The sequence below is a fragment of the Nuphar pumila genome, chromosome 10 (genome assembly GCF_984573655.1).
Source record: "Nuphar pumila chromosome 10, dmNupPumi1.hap1.1, whole genome shotgun sequence".
Lineage (NCBI taxonomy): Eukaryota > Viridiplantae > Streptophyta > Magnoliopsida > Nymphaeales > Nymphaeaceae > Nuphar > Nuphar pumila.
In genome coordinates, this window is record NC_143258.1 from 37382029 (window position 1) to 37402941 (window position 20913).

General features: G+C 40.3%; 2 protein-coding genes across 2 annotated transcripts in view; one reads left to right on the forward strand and one right to left on the reverse strand.

Annotated features, from left to right (window-relative positions):
* Window positions 1–20913, forward strand: part of LOC149826674 (Pseudouridine synthase family protein) — a 249085-nt gene that overhangs the window by 185490 nt on the left and 42682 nt on the right. The window lies entirely within an intron of this gene.
* LOC149826676 (HAD-superfamily hydrolase, subfamily IG, 5'-nucleotidase) overlaps window positions 1–20913 on the reverse strand; it is a 182351-nt gene that overhangs the window by 122266 nt on the left and 39172 nt on the right. The window contains exons 3-6 of the mRNA XM_090018939.1: window positions 17379–17498; window positions 2897–2986; window positions 2262–2377; window positions 2061–2160 (exon numbers count right to left, since the gene is read on the reverse strand). Coding sequence (XP_089875065.1) covers window positions 2061–2160; window positions 2262–2377; window positions 2897–2986; window positions 17379–17498 — 426 coding nt within the window. The remainder of the gene's footprint in view (window positions 1–2060; window positions 2161–2261; window positions 2378–2896; window positions 2987–17378; window positions 17499–20913) is intronic.

Below are 20913 nucleotides of genomic sequence, written 5' to 3' on the forward strand. Positions count from 1 at the left end.
AGCATAAAGGTCTACTGAATCTGATTTTTTTTCTTGATTCCTTATCCCATGAAAGAAGAGACAAAAAACAGGAAAACTAGTAACTTGAAGGCTATCTAGAATTCAGACAATGCCATTCTATGATCAACACATTCAACAAGCGACTCTTTTGAGCTAGATTCCAACACTGTTCTAATTATTCATAAATTTAAATTGTAGGAACCCACTATTTCTCATGGTTGCCAGTTGAGGAAGCGGGAAGCGAGGCACTTTCAAAATTTTAGGAAGCGGGGAAGCGTGGGACCACTTAGGACCGATTCGGGAAGTGTCTCGGAAGCGACCTAGGAAGCGTCTCGGAAGCGACCTAGGAAGCGTCTTGGAAGCGAGGGCGAAGCGAAAAAAATAAAAATAAAAAATAAAAAATACAAAAAAATGAAAAAAAATCGAAAAAATAGGGGAAGCGTGGGGGAAGCGAGGGGGAAGCGTGATGGGAAGCGCGCTTCCCATTAAAGGGAAGCGCGTCCCCCATTAAAGGGAAACGCGTCCCCCATTAAAGGGAAGCACGCTTCCCCCCACGCTTCAGAAGCGCGACGTTTCGCGCTTCCCCTTTTAGCTAGGCGCTTCCGGTAACCCTGCTATTTCTCAGGTACATTGAAATACATGTTCCTCTACTGCATTCACACTCATTTTGTCTCATGTAAATCTTTTTCTGCTAATCATCAATACTCTTTTGCCTTAGTTCACTCTTATGTAGAACCAATTCATATTTTGCAATTGCATGTGAACCTGAATGGCAGCAAGTTATAGCTGAAGAGCTAAAAGCATTGGAAAGAATGCATATCTGAGACCTGGTTAAGATGCCTAAAGGGAAGAATCTTATGGGATGTATGTGAAAATGTAAAATTAAGACAAGATTAGATGGAATAGAGTAAGAAGATATAAGGCAAGACTTGTAGCTAAATACTACTATATAAAGGCCTTCACACCTACGGCTCATATAACCACGATCAGACTTTACTAGTTGTGGCTGTAATCAAGCATTGGAGTCCTTGGCAATTGGATGTTAAAAATGTGCTTTTAAATATGGATCTTAAACAAAAAGTGTAATTGGAGCAACCTCAAGGAATTATAGGTCTAGAAGGGAAGGTGTGTAGACTAAGAAGGGCATTGTATAGGCTCAAGGAAGCACCTCTTGCTTGGTTTGAGAAGTTCAATTCAGCAGTTAAGGTATTGGGTTTTAGACAAAGTTTTTATGATCTTGCCTTATTTGTATCATCATTTGCTAAAGGGCATGGTACACTTATACTTTATGTATGTGATATGATCATAACTACTATGCTACCCTCAAGATCATCGCTTCCAATTTAATCTCCTGGAGATCTGACTTCAAGAACAGATCCAAGATTGGTACTCAGAGGATTACAGTCTAATGAATTGTACCAAAATGAGGTAAGGGCAAGTAGGTTGCATGATGGGTTCAAATCCTCTAAGAACATCCGATTAAGGTTTATAGGATTGGTTGGAGTTGGGGCAAGGTATGTCAGATCTGGAAAGTGTGAGAGAAAGGATATGGTAAAAAGGGTTAATTGGGTCATAGTTAAGGAGTGGGTTCGGTTGAGGGTGAGTTTAATGGAGAAGATAATTTGGGGTATATGGTTCATAGGAGGATCCAAATGGACAGAATGTATGAAAATGGGTTGTTAATGGTACGGCTGTGCATATAATAGAATAGCAAACAAATTTATTACTAGTCTTTGCTATAAACAAGGACAATTAATAAAAATATAGAAGTTAATTTTGCACTTGCGTGAAATGAATGTAACATGATAAATTGGGAAAATATCATGATATGTTCGATTTATTGAGCATGATAAATTCAATTTATTAAAATTTGGACAGAGACTTCCGGCCTTTTATAATGACATTATTTGCAATATTTTCATAAAAACCAATGATCTTTTTTTTACTATACCTCAAATCAGGTATGGATAAGGTCCATGCTTCCTATTTTTTTCATTCTCAAGAAAAAAGACAAATGGAGGTGAAAGAAGACAAAAACCAAGGTAAGCACCTAATTTTACCTGCATAAACATTACTGCCTCAGATACAGAGAAAAATGTATTTAGAAACTCCCATCTACTCTCGTTCCTTAAATCAACCAGCTCTCTTCCATACATCTCACTACCATAGAAAGACATAAAAGGCTCATATTGATAATGTTGTGACTTGCATTAGCAACAACCAAATAAAAAAAAAGAAACAGTGCATAGGAAAGCACACACCTTACAGCTCTAGTTGAGAGCATTCTGGTACCATGCATAGCCCTTTTCACATAACCAAACCGATCAGCCTTGACCAAGTTTCCTTTCTCTTTGTCCATGATGAGGCCTCTAATTACCTAAAAATTAGATAATTCCATTGAGGTTCTACTGGCTTATTAACAAACTAGTCAAGTTAGAGAAAAAGAAAACACTTAACCCAAGAACATAATCCACTGATAATGTTTTCGACTATGTCACATGGGTGCGGGTGCGGCACTTTCAAAAAACCTGGGTGCGGGGGTGCGGCAAAAATAAAAAAAATTATATATATATATATATATAAAGTCCAAAAGTTAGACATAAATGACCCTGGTTGGGTTGACTGCACCCAAGGTCAGGTTGACCGCATCGGGTGCGGGTGCGACACCTAGTTGGAGAATCCCTGTGACATATAGGGCAAAAAAATTTCTTGGCAATTTTTTTTAAGTCAAAAAATTGGACCAAAATGACCCTGGGTGCGTTGACCGTACCCAGGGTCGGGTTGACCGCACCCGCGTCGCGTCGACGTGGGTGTGGCACCCTGCTAGCCGAATCCCTGTGACATAGGTTTTTGATTAATATGATGCCTTTCACACATCCATGTATCACAGCATTACCAAGTCAGGATCAAATTTGAGCCCATCAACAGGAAAGCCCATGCTTTTAAGGTTAGCCATGCCATAATCATAAGCCCGACCTTCCCATGCCTGTGACAAATATCAGAACTCATGAAAGATTTCTTATATAGTTATCTATGAGACTTCTCACAAAAGACAGTGAAATTGTAAGACATAATGTACTTGAACTTCTTTGCACAGATCCAGTACAGATTCCAATCAATAGCAAATAAGCAGCATGTGAGTAAACACCTTTATCACAATATTGTTTTCAATACATAAAAAAAAGGTCAAACTATAAAGAAGCCCATGGGCTAATGGTAACAGTACAACTTGATGATGCGACAACAAAACAAACAAGCATGATACAGTATTTGCATCAATTTGATGATGGGAACAAAAACATGTATGAACAATTTAGATACAGTCTTTCATATTTTGATGCAACTTATACTCCAATAAACTACACATTAGAAAAAGAAAAGAAAAAAGGTCACTTCCATCCAGAATCCAAAATAAACATCAACAGAATTGCACATTTGCTATTGAGTATGTAGATATATCTGACAATTCCAAATAAAGGAATACCTTCAGTGGAAAATATGCCTATACACTCTTCAATTAAAAGCAGAAACATAGTAACATAGATAACATGCCAAAAGACACCTTTTGATAGGGCTGCACACAAGCAACCAAGCCCAAACTCAGGTTATTCGAGTTCATTTTGGTTTGACAAACCCTGAGCACGAGCTCAACTTGATTTTTATCGGAACTTAAACAGAAAACTCAAGGTCAAGTTTGCTCATGCTGAGAAAAGCAAAAGCTGGTGTACGGTGTCTATACTGTTAAATTGTAATTTATAAGACAATGTATTTTCTATATATATTTTATATATATAAAAGAAGATACATATACATATATATATTTCATATATATGTACATGTATCCATCTACTTGTATATATAAAATATATATTTCTTTCTTGTATTGGCTGTAGGGGTATTTTAGTCATTTCTACATTTTACGCATATTCATGTTTTTGAATATGATTGTAATTCCTCCTTTTAATTTTTTTCTAATTTTTGTAATTTTTTCCATTTCTTATTTTTGTTTTTTTTTATATAATGTTTTTGTACACAGTCAGTGGCAGTGTACAACAGTCAGCCACTGACTGTGTACACAGTTTTAAAAAGATAGACATTGGGATGATTCCCAAAGTCTCTAATAAGAGCTGTTGGGAATAGCCCAACGTCTCTTAATGCTTATAAATAGGGGCTATGTGAGCCCATTGTATGTATAAGGAGTTGTCTCATTAAGCTTATAAACACTGTGCATTTATTGCACTTTCTTTGGTGTAAAGCTTATAAACATTGTGCATTTATTGCACTTCTTTTGTGGTGTAAAAGCTTATAAACACTGTACATTTATTTTGTGTATTAAGTATTTGAAGTATCAAGTTATTTGAAAACTTGATTGTTTGCAAGGCACATGGTGTTAGAGCAAGGTTGGAGAAAACAAAAAAAGATCGCGTGGATTCTCACTTTTTTCGGGTGCCTCGAAAAGCGTGCCCTCATTTTTTTTGTGATTGAAGTGGATTCGCTTGTTCATCCAATGTTTTAGAAGACTCTTCTATCAAAAAAGGTCTAAAAATCTTTTGTGGTACGTATTCTTTTTCATCATCCCTCCTCTCTAATAGATGAAAAAAGACTATTATTTTTCTCTCGGCTTCAAACTCAATGGGTCCAACTATCACGTCTAGGCCAGAAACATGGAGGCTCATATTAAAAGAAAAGGGCTTTGGGGTTATGTTCAAGGCTCGATTCCCAAACCGGAGCCAAAGATAACTTTGATGGAGAAAGGAGAAATAAAAATCCTTGAAGGCGAAAAAAGAGCCAAGGCTCTTAAAGACTACACCAAAAAGCATAAAGAATGGGAGATGAGGGATTTTAAAATCCTCTCATGGATTTTCTCATACATAGAAACAAGAATTAACGCTAATATTATAAAGTTTAAGAAGGCTTCTCAAGCGTGGGAGTACCTTGAGAAGATGTACACCTCTAGGGACTTGTCTCATAAATATTACCTCCAAAAGAGAGCTCTAACTCTTCATCAAGGAGAGATGACTATAAGAGAGTATTTTGCCGAACTCTCTTTTATTTGAGATGAGCTTGCTATGCTCGAACCCAAGTGGAGTGAAGAAGCCATAGAGCCTCGTCATAAACAATTGGAAGAAGATAGATTTTTAATTTTTTGAATGGGCTTAGGCCTGAATTCGAACAAATCCGATCTTCTCTTTTATCCGCCTCACTTCCCCCTCTCTTGAAGATGTAATTACTAAACTAAGTGGGGAAGAAACTCGTACGAGTATAAGCAAGAACAACCCAAGTGTTCTAAGCTACACCTTCCTATAATGAAGAAAATGAAGAAGTTAATGTTGTCTCAAGACCGAGGAGCAACTTAAGGACCTACAAGCCTCCTCACTTCAAGAATCAAAACTCAAGTGGTCAAGGAGGGAAGAAGGATTATAGCAAGCTTTTATGCCATTTTTGTAAGGAACCGGAGCATATCAAGCCTATTTGCCCAAAGTGGAAAAAGTTATTTGTCATGGCTACTACATCTCAACCTCAAAAGGAAGAGTGCCCGTCATCTTCAAATGGAGCTATTTCATTGCAACAAATCGTGGATGCACTTCAACCTCTTCTAAAAGGGGCTATTTACAAAGCCGTCATGTCAACCTTTTCTCCTCCCGGTAAGACCTCTTAGCTTTTAGATTCGGGTGCTTCTTTTCACATGACCCCAAATTTTAGTTCTTTTTTCGAATACTCAAAAAATCCCTCTCCATCTTTTGTTTCAATCGCGGATGGAACATCTCTTGAAGTAAAAAGAATAGGAAATTTTGAAAAACAAGGGTTCTTTATTCCAAAAATTAGATTTATACCCAAATTAAACTTAAATTTGCTTTTTATTTCTCAACTCTCGGATCATGGGTGTGATATAAAGTTCTCATCTAACAAATGTTGGATACAGGATCGTCGGTCCGGGAGATTGATTGAGGAAGGCTCTAGGAAGGGCGATCTATATTATGTCGATTCCCTTCAAATTCCAAAGAACCCGTTTTGTAATATTGTAAAACAAAAGGATATTTCTCGTATTGCAGCACCAATGACTAGGTTGTTGCAGAAAGGGGTAAAGTTTGAATGGTCCCCTCGATGCGAAGATAGTTTTCGGGAATTAAAGAAACGGTTGACCACGGCCCCAGTTCTGTCATTGCCTTCCGGTACAGGTGGTTTGGTGGTATACAGCGATGCGTCAGGGACTGGGTTAGGGTGTGTTCTTATGCAGCACGGAAGGGTTATAGCATATGCTTCCCGACAGCTGAAGGTGCATGAGAAGAATTATCCCACGCATGACTTGGAGTTGGCGGCAGTGGTCTTCGCGTTGAAAATTTGGCGCCACTACCTCTATGGGGAACAGTTTGAGGTTATGTCCGATCACAAGAGCCTCAAATATATTTTCACTCAAAGGGATTTGAATTTGAGGCAGCGGAGGTGGTTGGAGTTCTTGAAGGATTATGACTTTTCCATCGCTTACCATCCGGGTAAAGCGAATGTGGTGGCGGACGCGCTCAGCAGAAAGGGATCAGTCACAGCGGCAATCTTGTTAGAACGTAGTTGGGATATGGTCGAGGAGTTTGTCAGATGGCAACCTTTTGTGGATAACTCTGGACGCATCCTTTGTTCAGGGATGCGGGTACGACCAGAAATATTGGGACGGATCGAAGAACTTCAGTCGGACGATCCAGATTTTGAGAAATTATGTGAGAGTGCTAAGAAACCAGAAGCACAATTTCGCAGAACAGAGGATGGAGTCATCATGTTTGGGGATAGATGGTGGGTCCCGAAGGCTTTGCGAGAAGAGTTATTAAGTGAAGCTCATAGGTCTAGGTTCTCTGTTCACCCTGGCTCCACCAAGATGTTCAAGGATCTTCAGAGGACGTACTGGTGGAATGGAATGAAGGGGGATGTAGCGGAATTTGTGTCTCGATGCCTCACGTGTCAACAGGTAAAGATCGAGCACCAAAGACCTGGTGGACTTCTGCAGCCACTAGAAATTCCAGAATGGAAGTGGGATGATATTTCAATGGACTTTATCATAGGATTTCCTAAGACTCGACGTCAGCATGACGCCATTTGGGTAATTGTGGATCGTTTGACTAAGAGTGCGCATTTTCTTCCGATAAGGATCAGCCAAAGTTTAAAGAACTTGGCCGATCGCTACGTAGAGGAGATTGTTAGGCTCCATGGTGTGCCTCGTTCTATAGTGTCAGATCGAAACCCAAGGTTTACATCTCGATTTTGGCGACAACTGCAAAAGGCTCTTGGTACTACTTTGAAGTTCAGTACAGCTTTCCATCCACAGACGGACGGGCAATCAGAACGTACAATCCAAACTCTCGAGGATATGTTGAGAGCGTGTGCCCTGGACTGGGCAGGAGATTGGGATAAGCACGTAAAACTTGCGGAGTTTTCATACAACAATAGCTACCATGCTAGTATTGGGATGGCGCCGTATGAAGCTTTGTATGGTCGACCATGTAGGTCTCCAGTGTGTTGGGGTGAAGTTGGGATTAGAGCGGGGGAGTCTCCCGAAATCATTCAGCATTATACGGATCAGGTGCGCTTAATACAGCAAAAGTTGGTCGCGGCTCAGAGTAGGCAAAAGAGCTACGCCGATCGACGGCGTCGCGAGCTCAATTTTGAGGTTGGCGACCACGTTTTTGTTCGGATTTCACCTACGAAAAGTGTTTTTCGGTTTGGTAAGAAAGGAAAGTTGAGTCCCCGATACGTGGGACCTTTCGAAGTTCTTGGTCGGGTCGGAGAAACTGCATACCGTATAGCACTTCCTCCTCAGTTTTCGCAGATTCACGATGTGTTCCATGTCTCTATGTTGAGGAAGTATGTACCAGACCCCTCGCACGTGATTCGTTATGAGGCAATCGAGGTACAACCCGACTTAACTACAGATGAAAAACCGATAGCGATTGTGGAACGCCAGGAAAAAGTGTTACGCAGTAGGACGATCCCTTTTGTAAAGGTGCTCTGGCAGCATCATGGGTTGGACGAATGCACGTGGGAACCTGAGGCGGACATGCGCCAATATTATCCACACTTATTCGGTATGTTCAAATTTCGTGGACGAAATTCTTTTAAGGGTTGTAGGATGTAATATCCGGAAGAATTAGGGTATATTTAGTCGATTTGGGTATAGGACCCGATATCCGGACCCATAAAGGAATCGATAAATGGGTGTTAAATTCGGATTTCTATAATGAATTTAATTAGGAAAATACTCAGGCATTAAGGTCGGATCCACAGTTGGACCCGCAAGGATCCACTGAGGATCCATTAGCCCTGAGAGACCCGGATCCATGCTCATGTTGGATCGGGTGTTGCGGGTCGCAGGCTTTGGACCCGGACCCGAGTGCGAGCATTTTTAAATAAAAATCAAGAATCGTGCCTCAAGCACGATTCTTGCAGTTTCAAAAAGGCGAGAAGGGAGAAAGGGGGAGGTTACGCCGAACGTAACCAACCCCTCTTTTCCCGGAAGGAGGAGGGAAGGGGGAGGAGCTCGGCGTTAAAAAGGAGGGGAAACCCCCACATCCAGGATTTTGTTTCCCCCACTCGACCTCCCTCCCTCTCCCGACCGGTGCGCACGCAATGAAGGAAGGAGCCCTTCACGGCAGTAAGGGGGGGGGGGGGGGGGGGAAACACGATCGGCCTGCACCTCTTCACGCCGGAAGCCACCAGCCGCCGGAAATCACCGTAATCAGGTACGGCTATCCTCGGAAATGGGTGAGAGATCGAACGTGGGTTCGATCTTGTATGAGGGTTTGAGGGTAGGGTTTGGGGGTTTACCTTAGCCCTAAACCTAAAACCCAAATCGGTAAGATTGGGGTTTCAAATCTTCCATGAGAGGGGTTTAGGGGTAACGATCTGGGTTGGGAAATGATGCGGGGGGGGCAAAGACAGCCGGATACGGCAGCCCAGTTTTGCTTGGAATACCCCGGATTTGGGGAATTTTGTAACCTGGAAATCGATGAACACAGGCTGGGGGTGTGTGAGTGAGTTAAGCTAGGGGTTTTTGCTATATCTCGTGTGCTCAACTGTGTAGTAGATCATGCTATACATAACCTGTTATTTTCTTTGATATTTTGAAAATATTTGCTTTGAATACAACATGGAAATGATAAGTTAGAAGCTGAAACATTAGATGAAATTGAGGGTGTGTTTAGACCATGATTCTTACCATTAACTCGGTGAAGTAAAATATGTTATTGCTGCATGCATGAGGATTTTGCTACGTCTGAATTTACACCTTTGTACTCTTGAAAATTGAGGGAGAAATGGAAAATTTTGGTTGCTGTGTCAAATCTGTTATCATATAATAGAAAAGATGGGGTACAAGGGTTGCACAGGTGATGTAACAGGCATGACAGCAGCCTACCTCGTTGGATACCTTCAATGGGTACCGATGGCTGCCAATATTAGTATCTTTATGCCATTACTGTCTCTCCATGGTCGGCTGCTAAGAGTGATTTCTTTGTATAAAGACCACCAGCCGTAGGGGACTGGCATGTTGTGTTCTTCTCTGTTTTTGTTGTGTGTATGCAGTGATATTAGCAGGGGATGTGCTGGATGCTCTCATCTAGCTAGTATAGCCAGCAGTCGTGGCAAGCCTAACTATTTCTTCTAGTAGGTGCTGGGATTTTTACATCATCCTGATGGATGGATGAATGATAGTATTCCATTTTATGATATTTAAATGGGAGTTTGGTTAGTATGCTGCTGGTTGTCTTAATCATGAATGCTTGTTGAAATATGTGGCATGATTACATGGAAGTATGTATTGTTTAAAGCCTTATGTGCATATATGGATCAATGTGGGTTTTAAAATGTGATATCATGCATAGATTGTTGTCATGAATTTATGAACGATGGATGAATGCATAAGAAGTAGGGGGTGACATAGAGACACTTGTACATGGATAGTACATGCATATGGTGGGGTAATTTGTGCACTTTATTAAGAAAGTTGGTTTTGTTTCCACATTGGCTGCATCACCTACACAACGTAAGATGGTGGCATACCACTACACTGTTCACATGGTATTCGTGGGCGGAAGTCCCATATGATCTCTCGCAGAGGCGTATGCGAGTTTTACACTTCACTTTTGCATAGGGGGTTGCAGAATTTAGAACTGAATTAAATAAAAATATAATAAAGAACAGTGTAACTTTTGATCTGAGGTCTTCCATCTGGAGAATGGAGATCTTAGAGTTTCCAGTCCTGGGGAGACTGTGAGGATACAAAAAAACTCCGTGTGCGTGAATTTTTGGTCCCCAGAACCCGATATGGAGGTTCTTTCTCCTGGCCACGGTTTTAGGGAGAACCCGCCACTTTACCCGGGAGTGGTGGTGATGGTCACAGCTGTGAAATTGTTGGTACCAAAGGAAGTGGCACTTGTGGGCGTGGGGTGTCCCTTGTGTCCCCGACATTAGATGGGGAGGTCTAATGTTCCGAGGGTGACTCGGTCGAGGGCTAGGTTGGGACCCAGTAATAAAATACCAAATTGTGTGTGAATCTACCCTGGGAACCTACTTGACCTCGGGGTTTTTACCCGTTTGGTGTATCCGCGGGCGATGGAAATTTAAAAAGGAGAAACCTAAAGTTGTATGCATTAAATAAGGTTATGCATATGGAAAGAAAACTCAAACTTAAATATAAGATAATGTGGAAGCTATGCATTTTCTTCTTTGCACTAAGTCATGCATCGATTGAAATGATCTCTAATTCATGATATGGTAAATGTATGCAATTCATTTCTTAAAAGCATGTTGAAATGTTTTATTTTTGCTATGTATTACTGACTTACTGTCCTTTAGCCGTGAGTATGAAAAATCTATTACACTTATGCATGATTGGATGTTGCATGTTGGTGGTATCGGCACTCACTCAAACTCACATATGAAATCGCACTCATGATCTTTGTCTCACCTAATTTCCTTGAATTAGTAGTGCTCAGAATTTTGTTCTGACCCTTCTACTTCGTTGGTTTTACAGGAAATGGAGGGCAGTGAGAGATGAGCTGTTCACTATGGATGGACGAGGTTCACAATTTGGAGTGGATAGTTCGGCAGTGGCATAGGGATTTTATGTTTGTGTTTTTGGCTCCATAATTCTTTTCAATTCCTGAACTCTTTGATTGTATGAAGAATGGTAATAACAATTTACTTCGGTTCATAAATAATAGGTTGGTGTTGCTACTCATTGATGATGATTGTCAGTGCTTTGTGATGATGGAATACCCAATGGAAAGTGGAAATGTGAGGACCCCAGATCCTTGGGAAAGTTTCTATAAAAAAAAAAAAAAGAGAGGGTTTCTTGCATTTTTGCAAGGGAAGAAGTTGGGGTCGTTACAACAATAAGACCTTTTGAAATTATCCATTCGGATGTATGGGGACCGGCACCCGTCCTATCAAAATGAGGCTTTGCATATTATGTCATTTTTGTTGACGACCACACGAGATATTGTGGATTTATTTTCTTAAACACAAATATGAAGTTTTCTCGATTTTTAAAACCTATCATATGATGATTAAAAATCAATTTAATGGGAATCTAAAAATTTTTAGAACTGACTCTGGTGGAGAATACCTTTCAAGTGAATTCAAAAATTATCTTGAAAGTCATGGTATTCTTCACCAAAGATCTTGTCCCAAAACCACTCAACAAAATGGATTAGCCGAAAGGAAGCATAGACATATAATAGAAACAACTCGAACATTACTTGTTTCTCAAAACATCCCAAAAGGTTTTTGGGCTGAAGCGGCTTTAGCATCTGTCTATCTGATAAATCGGCTACCTTATAAAAACTTGAACAATATCTCGCCTTTTGAAAAATTGTATACCAAAGAACCCGACTATAGTCGGTTGAGAATTTTTTGTTGCAAATGTTTCGTTCTTGCTGACAAGAACAACAAGCTTTCACCAAAAGCCATTGCCTGCGCTTTTCTTGGATATTCTGAAACCCAAAAAGGGTTTCGTTGTTATGATATTAAGAATGACAAGCTATATGTTTCCAGAAATGTAAGTTTAATGAAAAATGTTAATGGTTTTAAAAGGAGTGAACCCTTTGAAGAAAACATGGATTACTCCTTTTTATTTGAAATGTTAGCACATGATGATGATAGTGATGACAATTTCATTCATAATGACGTCAATGATAAAGAAGAGGGCTCTTTATATCCACTTATCTCCCAACATAGAAATGAAGGAGCATTGAGAGATCCTATAACATATACCCATAGAGATAGAAACAATTTTAGGAGTGCAATTAAAAAATTCAGTGAACCTAGTGGGTCCAATTCAACAAATGATGAAAACCTACGAAGAACTGAGAGAAGTAGAAAGATGTCTTCTTGGTTTATTTCATATGATTCGTTTACTCCTAAACATAGAGCCTGCCTTAGCACCATTCATTCCTATATAGAACCCAAAAACTTTGAAGAAGCCAAAAAGAATGATGAATGGTTAAAAGCAATGGAATGTGAGCTTTTAGCTCTCAATAGGGCAAAGACTTGGGAGTTCCAAGATCTTCCTAAGGGTAAGAAAGCAATAGGGTGTAGATGGGTATTTCAGGTAAAAACTAAGAGTGATGGATCTCTTTAGAGATACAAGGCCTGATTAGTTGCAAAGGGATATAGTCAAGAATACGGGATTGACTATAAAGAAACTTTTGCCCCTGTGGCCTGAATGGTCACTGTCTGATGTCTCATTACCGTTGCCGCAATCAACAAATGGAACATCTATCAAATGGATGTTAAAAACGCCTTCCTAAATGGTGATCTAAATGAAGAGGTATATATGGATGCTCCACCAGGAATGGAGACTCCCAAAGTGAAAGTGTAAAACCCCATTTAAAAAAAAAAAAATTGGACCCGGGTCGGGTCGGGTCCGGACCCGACCCGGGGCCCCTTTTGTATTAGGGTTTTACATAACCCGAGCTCACCCGAGCTTTCGGGCGCCGCAACCCCCCTTCTCCCCCTTCGCTTGCGGGAAGATTTGGGAAACCCACCAGGGGTTTCCCCTTTCGTTGCCCCCTTCGCCTTTAAGAGAGACGTTGGAGGGCGAGGGGAGTCACGCCTCCCTCTCGCAGCCCTCGCCCCCCCCCCCCCTCCACGCCGGTCTCCTCCCTCAATGCGCCCCGCCGCCGACGCCGGCCACCACTCCCAGGTACGCCTCCCTCTTCTCTTCTCCTCCCTCTTCTCTTCCTCACCCCCCTCTCTGTCACCTCGTCGGGAGGCCGACAGGCGGCGCACGGCCCCTGCCGCGCCCTCCCACGTCCCCTGTGCCTTTCGGAGGGTCGACAGGGAGCCCTCAGACCCTGACGCCATTTTTTCTTCCCCCTTTCTACCAGGGGCTATCGAAGGGCCGGCAGGGGTCCAGTCACCCCAGCGGTACCTGTTTGCCGTCATTGTTTTGGGGTCGCCATGACTCGGTCTGGCAGGGGCTGGGGCCCCTGCCATTCGTTGACTCTTCCAGGCAGGGGCCGAGGCCCTGCCACCTCACCGCCATCGGCAGGGGCTGGGCCCCTGCCGTCTCGTGTCTGTCGGCAGGGGCTCAGCCCCTGCCGATTCGATGTTCCCGGCAGGGGCTCAGCCCCTGCCACTTGACGTTTCTGGCAGGGGCTCAACCCCTGCCACTCTTCTATTGCCGGCAGGGGCTCAACCCCTGCCACATAATTGTTGTTGGCAGGGGCTCAGCCCCTGCCACTTTCATTTTTGCCGGCAGGGGCTCAGCCCCTGCCACTTCATCGTTGCTGGCAGGGGCTCAGCCCCTGCCACTTTCATTTTCGCAGGCAGGGGCTCAGCCCCTGCCACTTGGCTGTTGCTGGCAGGGGCTCAGCCCCTGCCACATTTATTTTGCCGGCAGGGGCTCCGCCCCTGCCGCTTCTTTGCATTTGGCAAGGGCTTGTCCCCTGTCGCTTGTCTGTTTTCGGCCAGCAGGGGCACACCCCTGCTGCCTCTCTCTTTTCCTATAGGCAGGCTTGTTTTTCTATTTCTCCGCATAATAATTAACGTAGCACTGTTGCAGACCTCGCATCGGACCCCCGCTCTGGCTCCGCGGCCCGAGCCTCGTATCATCTACACGCGTAGACGCACACAGCTGCACGACATCCCGAGGTAGGGGAAAGTCGCACGAATAGTATGTATGAACAAAATAAAATAAGACTTCTGAGATAGAATAGTTATTTTTACATACCTGCTTACATGAAGAAGTATTGGCTGGTCAGAGTTTTACTAATTTTGATTCTTTTGAAATTGCATGCTTAATGTAAATTCTGTGGTTAGACTCATTCTAGAAAGAATCAAGTAGTTTAATTGGCATACCTGTTTACGTGTAGGATTAATTAACTCGTGATTGTCTGTTCCGCATGCTTATTCTTTGAACTGCATACTTGAGATAGACTTGTGAGTAGACTCAATTCTGAAGAGAAAACCACTGCAATTGCTATTGTAACTGAACCTTAAGTCATGTGCGGTATAAATTTTATGTGAGGTCATGGAATATCCTAAAGTAGGAATTAACACTTTATTGATTTTGATGTGATATTATCGGCCTCCACCGGCCAATTGCTCAGAAAAGCAATACATGTCATGTATGAACCAAAAGAATCATAAAACCTTTTATGTTGCCCTCTCATCGTAGTCGTACCTCTTGGGAGGTACAACCGTACTTTTGGACAAGTACGTCCCATGTGGGTTACGATGGTGGGATGATGAGGTTGTAGCAACCTCGATGAGTGCAATTAGCAAAATGCTGAGATCACATAAATGGTGACCATTCGCCTTCACAGGCAAGATGCTCGAGTGGGTCTAATGGACCAGAGCATTTAGGATGGGGCGGCGGTTAAGAAACCCCCGTCGTACCCATCCGATCTTCACGGTTCATCAAGGGAGAGGATGGATGGTACAAAGACTCCGATGGACAGGTTGTTAACAACCACCCCACGGGCAAAAGACTCGGTTTCTCCAGTCATCGGAGTTAGGGGAATTGGGATTACCATAAATTATCCTAGGTGGTAACTCCCAGGCACTTCTGCAGAAGTTGGATGCATCCATGGGCCACAAATGCCTTTGGGGATTTACTCTCTTGGTCACTGACCGTCCCCTTAGGAACGGACTCAGTCAGTCATCCGGGTTAATGAAAACACCTGACATAATAAACCCCCGAATCGGTCTCGGTTGTTTCTACGTTTCGCGTCTATGCGTACCCATATGCCAGTTAATATCAGAACTTAAAGAATATATTCATGAATAGTTGTAGATGACTGAGACTTACACGGCTTCAACGAACAGCTCTTTGCACTTATTACATTTGTTAGAATAGACTACAATTGCTTTAATTGCTTAAATATCATAACTGCTTATCTCATGAATGTCCTGTTTTATTTTCATTCTACTGATCTGTTCGTGCACCTACTGGTTTGTTATGAAACTGACCCATTTCATGGGCAGGTGAGGAGTAGGACTTCACTAGCGGCCGATGGCATGGTGCAATATGGATCAAGATTTATTTTCTTTCTGCTGGCGGCTTGGCTTTGGGTCTTTTTGGAGTTTTTCTTAGATTTATTGAACTTTGGAATAAAATGCTCATTTTGTAATAAACTGCAAATTTTTAAATCTATTGTCTTATTACTTAAATTCCTTTAAGTTGTTGTACAAGTGAATGATGTTTTTTTTTTCAGCTAACGTACTCAGGATTGTTGACTTGTGTTCCTTTCTAAATGTCTTCCGCTGTCGTTTTTAAAAATTAAAACTTTAAATCTTGAAAGGTTTTTCGATAAGGTTTTCGAAATCACAAGTCGAAATTTTGGGGCGTTACAGAAAGTGTTTCGTCTTCGAAAAGCACTTTATGGTTTAAAACACGCCCCCAAGGCTTGGTATGATAGATTTAACTCCATAACGTTAGAAAATGGTTTTTCTTCGTGTTTCACTGACACTGCCTTATTTGTTAGAAAAACCAATGCAGGGATTGTCATTCTGCTCTTATATGTAGATGATATGCTTATAACCGGAAGTGATTCTAAAGGGGTTAAAAGCATAAAATCAATTTTGAAGGATAGGTTTGAAATGTCTGATTTCGGATTTCTAACTTATTTTTTGGGTATTGAAGTAGCATATTCTCATAGAGAGTATTTTTTATCTCAAACTAAGCTTGCCTCTGAGATTATTGACCGGTCAGGTATTACAGATGATAAGGTTTGTGAAACTCCTGCTATAGTAGGAGCCAAAATGAAAATTGATGATGGCATTCCTCTCTCCGATCCCACCCCCTACAGACAGCTTGTGGGATCTTTGATGTATCTGAGTCTCTTCCCTCCTCCCTTGCTCAAGATAATCTTACAATAAACAAATGGAAAAAATCCAGGTGCATGATTTGACAAAAGGCCTTTCTTTCCTCATTTTCTCCTTCACAACATATTTTCTCAGACACCCCTACACTAAGTTTGAGCGAGAGAGGAAATGCAACCTTCACAAAGAACCAAAATTCTGAAAAAATATGGTCTACTCTCGCTCTTGCCCTTCATGCTCTAGGCCTTGCCTCTTTTAATTTTCAGCATATTGGTCAATTTTTTCCATCTTAATATTGGTGATGCTCTTGTTTCTTTGTTTTCCATGATAGGTATTGTTGTTCTTTGATTTTGAGCATGCGGGATGGTTTTCCTTCTGGCATCATCTTGTTTTCTTTGCTTTTTCATAAAGGGTTCATTTTCCTTTTATTGTTTTTGGCATGTTCTCTGCTTTCCATTCTCAGTATTCTCAATATTGATGATTGTGTTAGCATGTGAACCTTACTTCTGTTTGGCAAGATAAGAGTCGCAAGATCTGTAGTTCCCTTTTATGTGAAGTGTTGAAGCTGTTGTATAACATGTATGCCATGGTTATATCTTTGATGAAAACTTAAACTAGAGACGACATGCTTCCTTTGCTTTTGCATGTCAATCAGATATATGCAAAATACCATATTATTAGGGTTATATGGGTTACATCAGTTTATTTTCATTTTACATGTGGCTAGCTATGCGGTTATCAACATTATTTATTGTACTATGATTACTATTCAGATTATGCTACTTTAGGTTGCAGGCTTATGGCGAGTTTATAGTGATATGCTGTACTTTCATTATTCAAGTTTAGGGTAGTTTCATCTTTTCTTCCCTTGTTTTCTTTCTTTGTGTTCTTCATGAAAAGCATTTCCTACGTTATGAGACATCCAACCTGTAGAAAAGAAGAAAACAAAAGAAGCATAAATGAATCATGTTATCTAAGAATAAGTATAACATGCCAAGACTCACATTAACTTAAGCAAGAAGTACAATGGCCCAATGAATAAATACAGCACAGAGAGCAGTAATTACCATCACATTATATTGAATCAAGGTATAGTCCATGTCATACCCAACAGCGCTGATTGACCTAAGATTTAGCGTCCTACTACAAAAGATGCCACGAGGTGAATGTCTTGAAGAGAATGGAGCCTGCATATTAGAGTGTAGGTTCAAATTTTCTACTCATTTCCAAAAAATTATCATTTCATAGACTAAGTTCCAAGGCATAATCATGACAAATAAGAAAAACAAAAATTCAGCTGCAATTCAAGAGACAGTTTTGTTATTTGTTTAAAATAAAACTAAACCCAAACAATGGTTACAAACAAGAAATATCAACTTATCTTTATTATTACTGCTATCAAACATATCACAGTTCCACAATGCCTATATGGGTATAACACTCATAAGTCTAAAATGCATCATAGTTCAAAATTCAAGCCATGCCAAGGCACGCATCTTGTTTTAGATCAAGGATTGATCTAAACGAAAGTAATGATCAAGATTTTTTTTTCTTTTTGGTTTGTTTAATTCCATTAGTAAAGCTTCATTTCCTTGTTAATGTTGAACTCGTGTTTATCCATTTTGTCGAGATTGATGTAAGGGGAAAGGTGCTGGCTTATCATGCAACAAAAGATGTCTTTTGATGAAATTCATCCTAAAAACCAGTTGGATGGCCAAGCTTATAGTATCTTAGAGAGAGAGCCTGACTCTAAATTTGATAAATTTAATTATTTCTGGCTGAAAAAAGAATGTGAATATAGAGAAGATTATCATATTGCCAGATATAATTTAAATTAATCACTACATAGGTGCAAGGTAGTTGGATACAAACCAGCTAAAACGGTGCTGTCATTTATTTTCAATGACAATGACAGTTGATAGTTTATTTCAGTTTCTACTTGCTACTAAATTGAGCTTCACAAGGTTCATCTGAACCAATGGACTATGACAAATAGTGTTAAAATTTAATGAATGTGACTCATCCAAACACTATAATGGCTTTGTTAGTAGGTATGCAGATGGGCTTCTTGATAACTTTACCAGAAGGCATGTTCAAGGTTTGAATATTAAGCATGGATCTCACTGTGCATCTTTCACTCAATCACAAATTTTTAACTACCAACCAAAAATGGATACTCAAGACCGAATCACTTGCCTATCCCCGTCTTTTATTTCCAGACCTCAAGTAACTGCACCTATTCATGTAAAGCCTTTTAGGGGAATCGTCCATATAATACTCATGAAAGAAATTTGTAAAAATCTTCTAGTCCAAGTCCTTCACCTTTTATAATGATGCTCAGTCCAAAGTTCAAAGTTACAAAACTACTTTATCATAGTGGTGATTACAAGATCAGAAAAACACCTAATTTTGAGTAAGATCATGCAGAAGATGGTGAATAGATCCGCAGCTACTTTTCTTTGTGGCACTCATATTTGTAATACCATTGACAACACCATTATACTGCTACATGCCTTCAATCAGGAAAAGAAAATGATCTAATCAAGTTAGATTTCACTCATCTCTCCATGGATAACTGTTGGCTAGCATACCCTAACTTATGATCACTTGTGTGAAATATGCAAAGAAGGCGACATTGTATTCAAGCACTCAAACAATAATGAACATGACTTTGAAGGAATTAGGCCATAAAAACATATTTGTACATAAATATTTGCATATCTAAACAGACACAGCAGATAGATGCAAGAAAGCCACAGTTTTTCTTTTTTCCAGAATTGCCAGAAAATGATCAATGTGATCATGCACATCATTGACAAACTTCTCTTCACCATTAATCGCAAGCATATGTGCCTACAAGCACATTGATTTAATGTAATACTATATAGAACCTGCCGCATAATCTTTTACATGCCTAAAATAGTATAGATATGAATGGAGATTCAATTAGGGGTGTCAACAGATCCGGTTTACCCGGACCGGACCCAAACCAAATCCTGTAGGGTCTGGGTATGGTGATAAATAATAAGACCCGATTAAGACACGGGTCAGGACCTGAAGGTCCCATTAATACATGGACCCGGGTATAGTTTGTGAAATTTGATACCGGACTGGGACCCGACCCGAATTACGATTAAGACTCGCAAATTTTCAATGTAGAAATGATAAAAAATATGGTTTCACCGGGTATGGTCCGGGTCTGGTTCATGTAGTTCTTATTGGGTCCGAGTATGGTTTTTCTCATAGTGGACCCGATTAGACTCGGGTCCTATAATATCTCGCAAAATTGTGCCAAATTTTAAATTTAATAAATAGGATTTTTATTAAATAAATATATTTTCACTAGTTGAATTGATATATATATATATTAGTGGCTGATGTTAAATGGATCCCAATATGGATCTTGGACCCTTTGGGCCAAGATCCATGATCCATATGGGTGTGGATAAATAAGTTTTACAAGTAAATTTTAACTAAAATAAAAATAGTAAAATTATATATATAAATTAGATATATACTATATATTCTAATAGAGTTTGGTTAGAAAGGATCTCTATTTTCTTAAGGAAATAGAGTTCTTTCTATTTTCTGATAGGGACGTCCCTCCATAGGAGGAGTCCTAGTTGGGTTATTAATAGGCATGTTTCCTCTCTCTCTCTCTCAATATCATTTTTGAAAAAGAGAGAGAAGAAGCTGAAATCGTGTGAGAAGGAGAGAGGGAGAGAGAGAGAGAGATCGGTGTGTGGAAGGGCGACTGCAGCTCCATCTTCAACGTCTCCTTCATCTTCCTCCACTTTCTTCGTTGTTCAAAACAGCAAAAGTACGGGTCTCCCTCTTAATCCAGTAGCAGGAGGTTAGCCTAAATCCATTCAACATGGGTTTAGGATAAGAGGAGAATCTGTGAATCTTGGCACAGATTTTTTTAATTTGTTGTACCCTGGCTGTTGCTGCTGATTGGTACATCAATACTTTTTTTTCAGATTTGGGTCTTAGATAATTAAAAAGCACTTAAAATTGTTTCAAAGACTTTGATTAAGGTTTTTAAACTTCTATCTTTATTAGATGTATCGGTAATGTGCTCTTGGACTGGGTTCACGGTGGGTTTGTGGACTATAGTTTGTGTCTCCTTTCTTGAATGAAGTACATGCTGAGTGAAGCTCGATCTGTTGGATCAGTACTTCTGTTCATAAAATATATTCTATTATACAATCAAAATCAATACATATTTTGTGATTAAAACTGTGTTTTTTTATTAATTTGGATTCATGATAAGTATTTTACTTTGAAAATCTTGTATTTGATGTTCCAGCTGCTTGTTTTATGATGAATCAGAAATTCTGTACAAATTTTTACGCACTTGATTGAGTATGATTGGATCATAGTGTAAATTTGGAAATTTAACCAGCATTTTTTGTTTTGATCAGATGTGACAGTTTGTATAAAGAAAACAGTTTGATGTTGATCTGATCATAAACATATGGCTTTTCGTGTGCTTAAATTGATATATGTATCTTGATTTATCGCATGTCTTGGACCTTTTCCATTGTCAGCCTATCATGTGCTCAGGAAATTAAGTTTAGGTTGTGTTGCTTTGAGAAATAA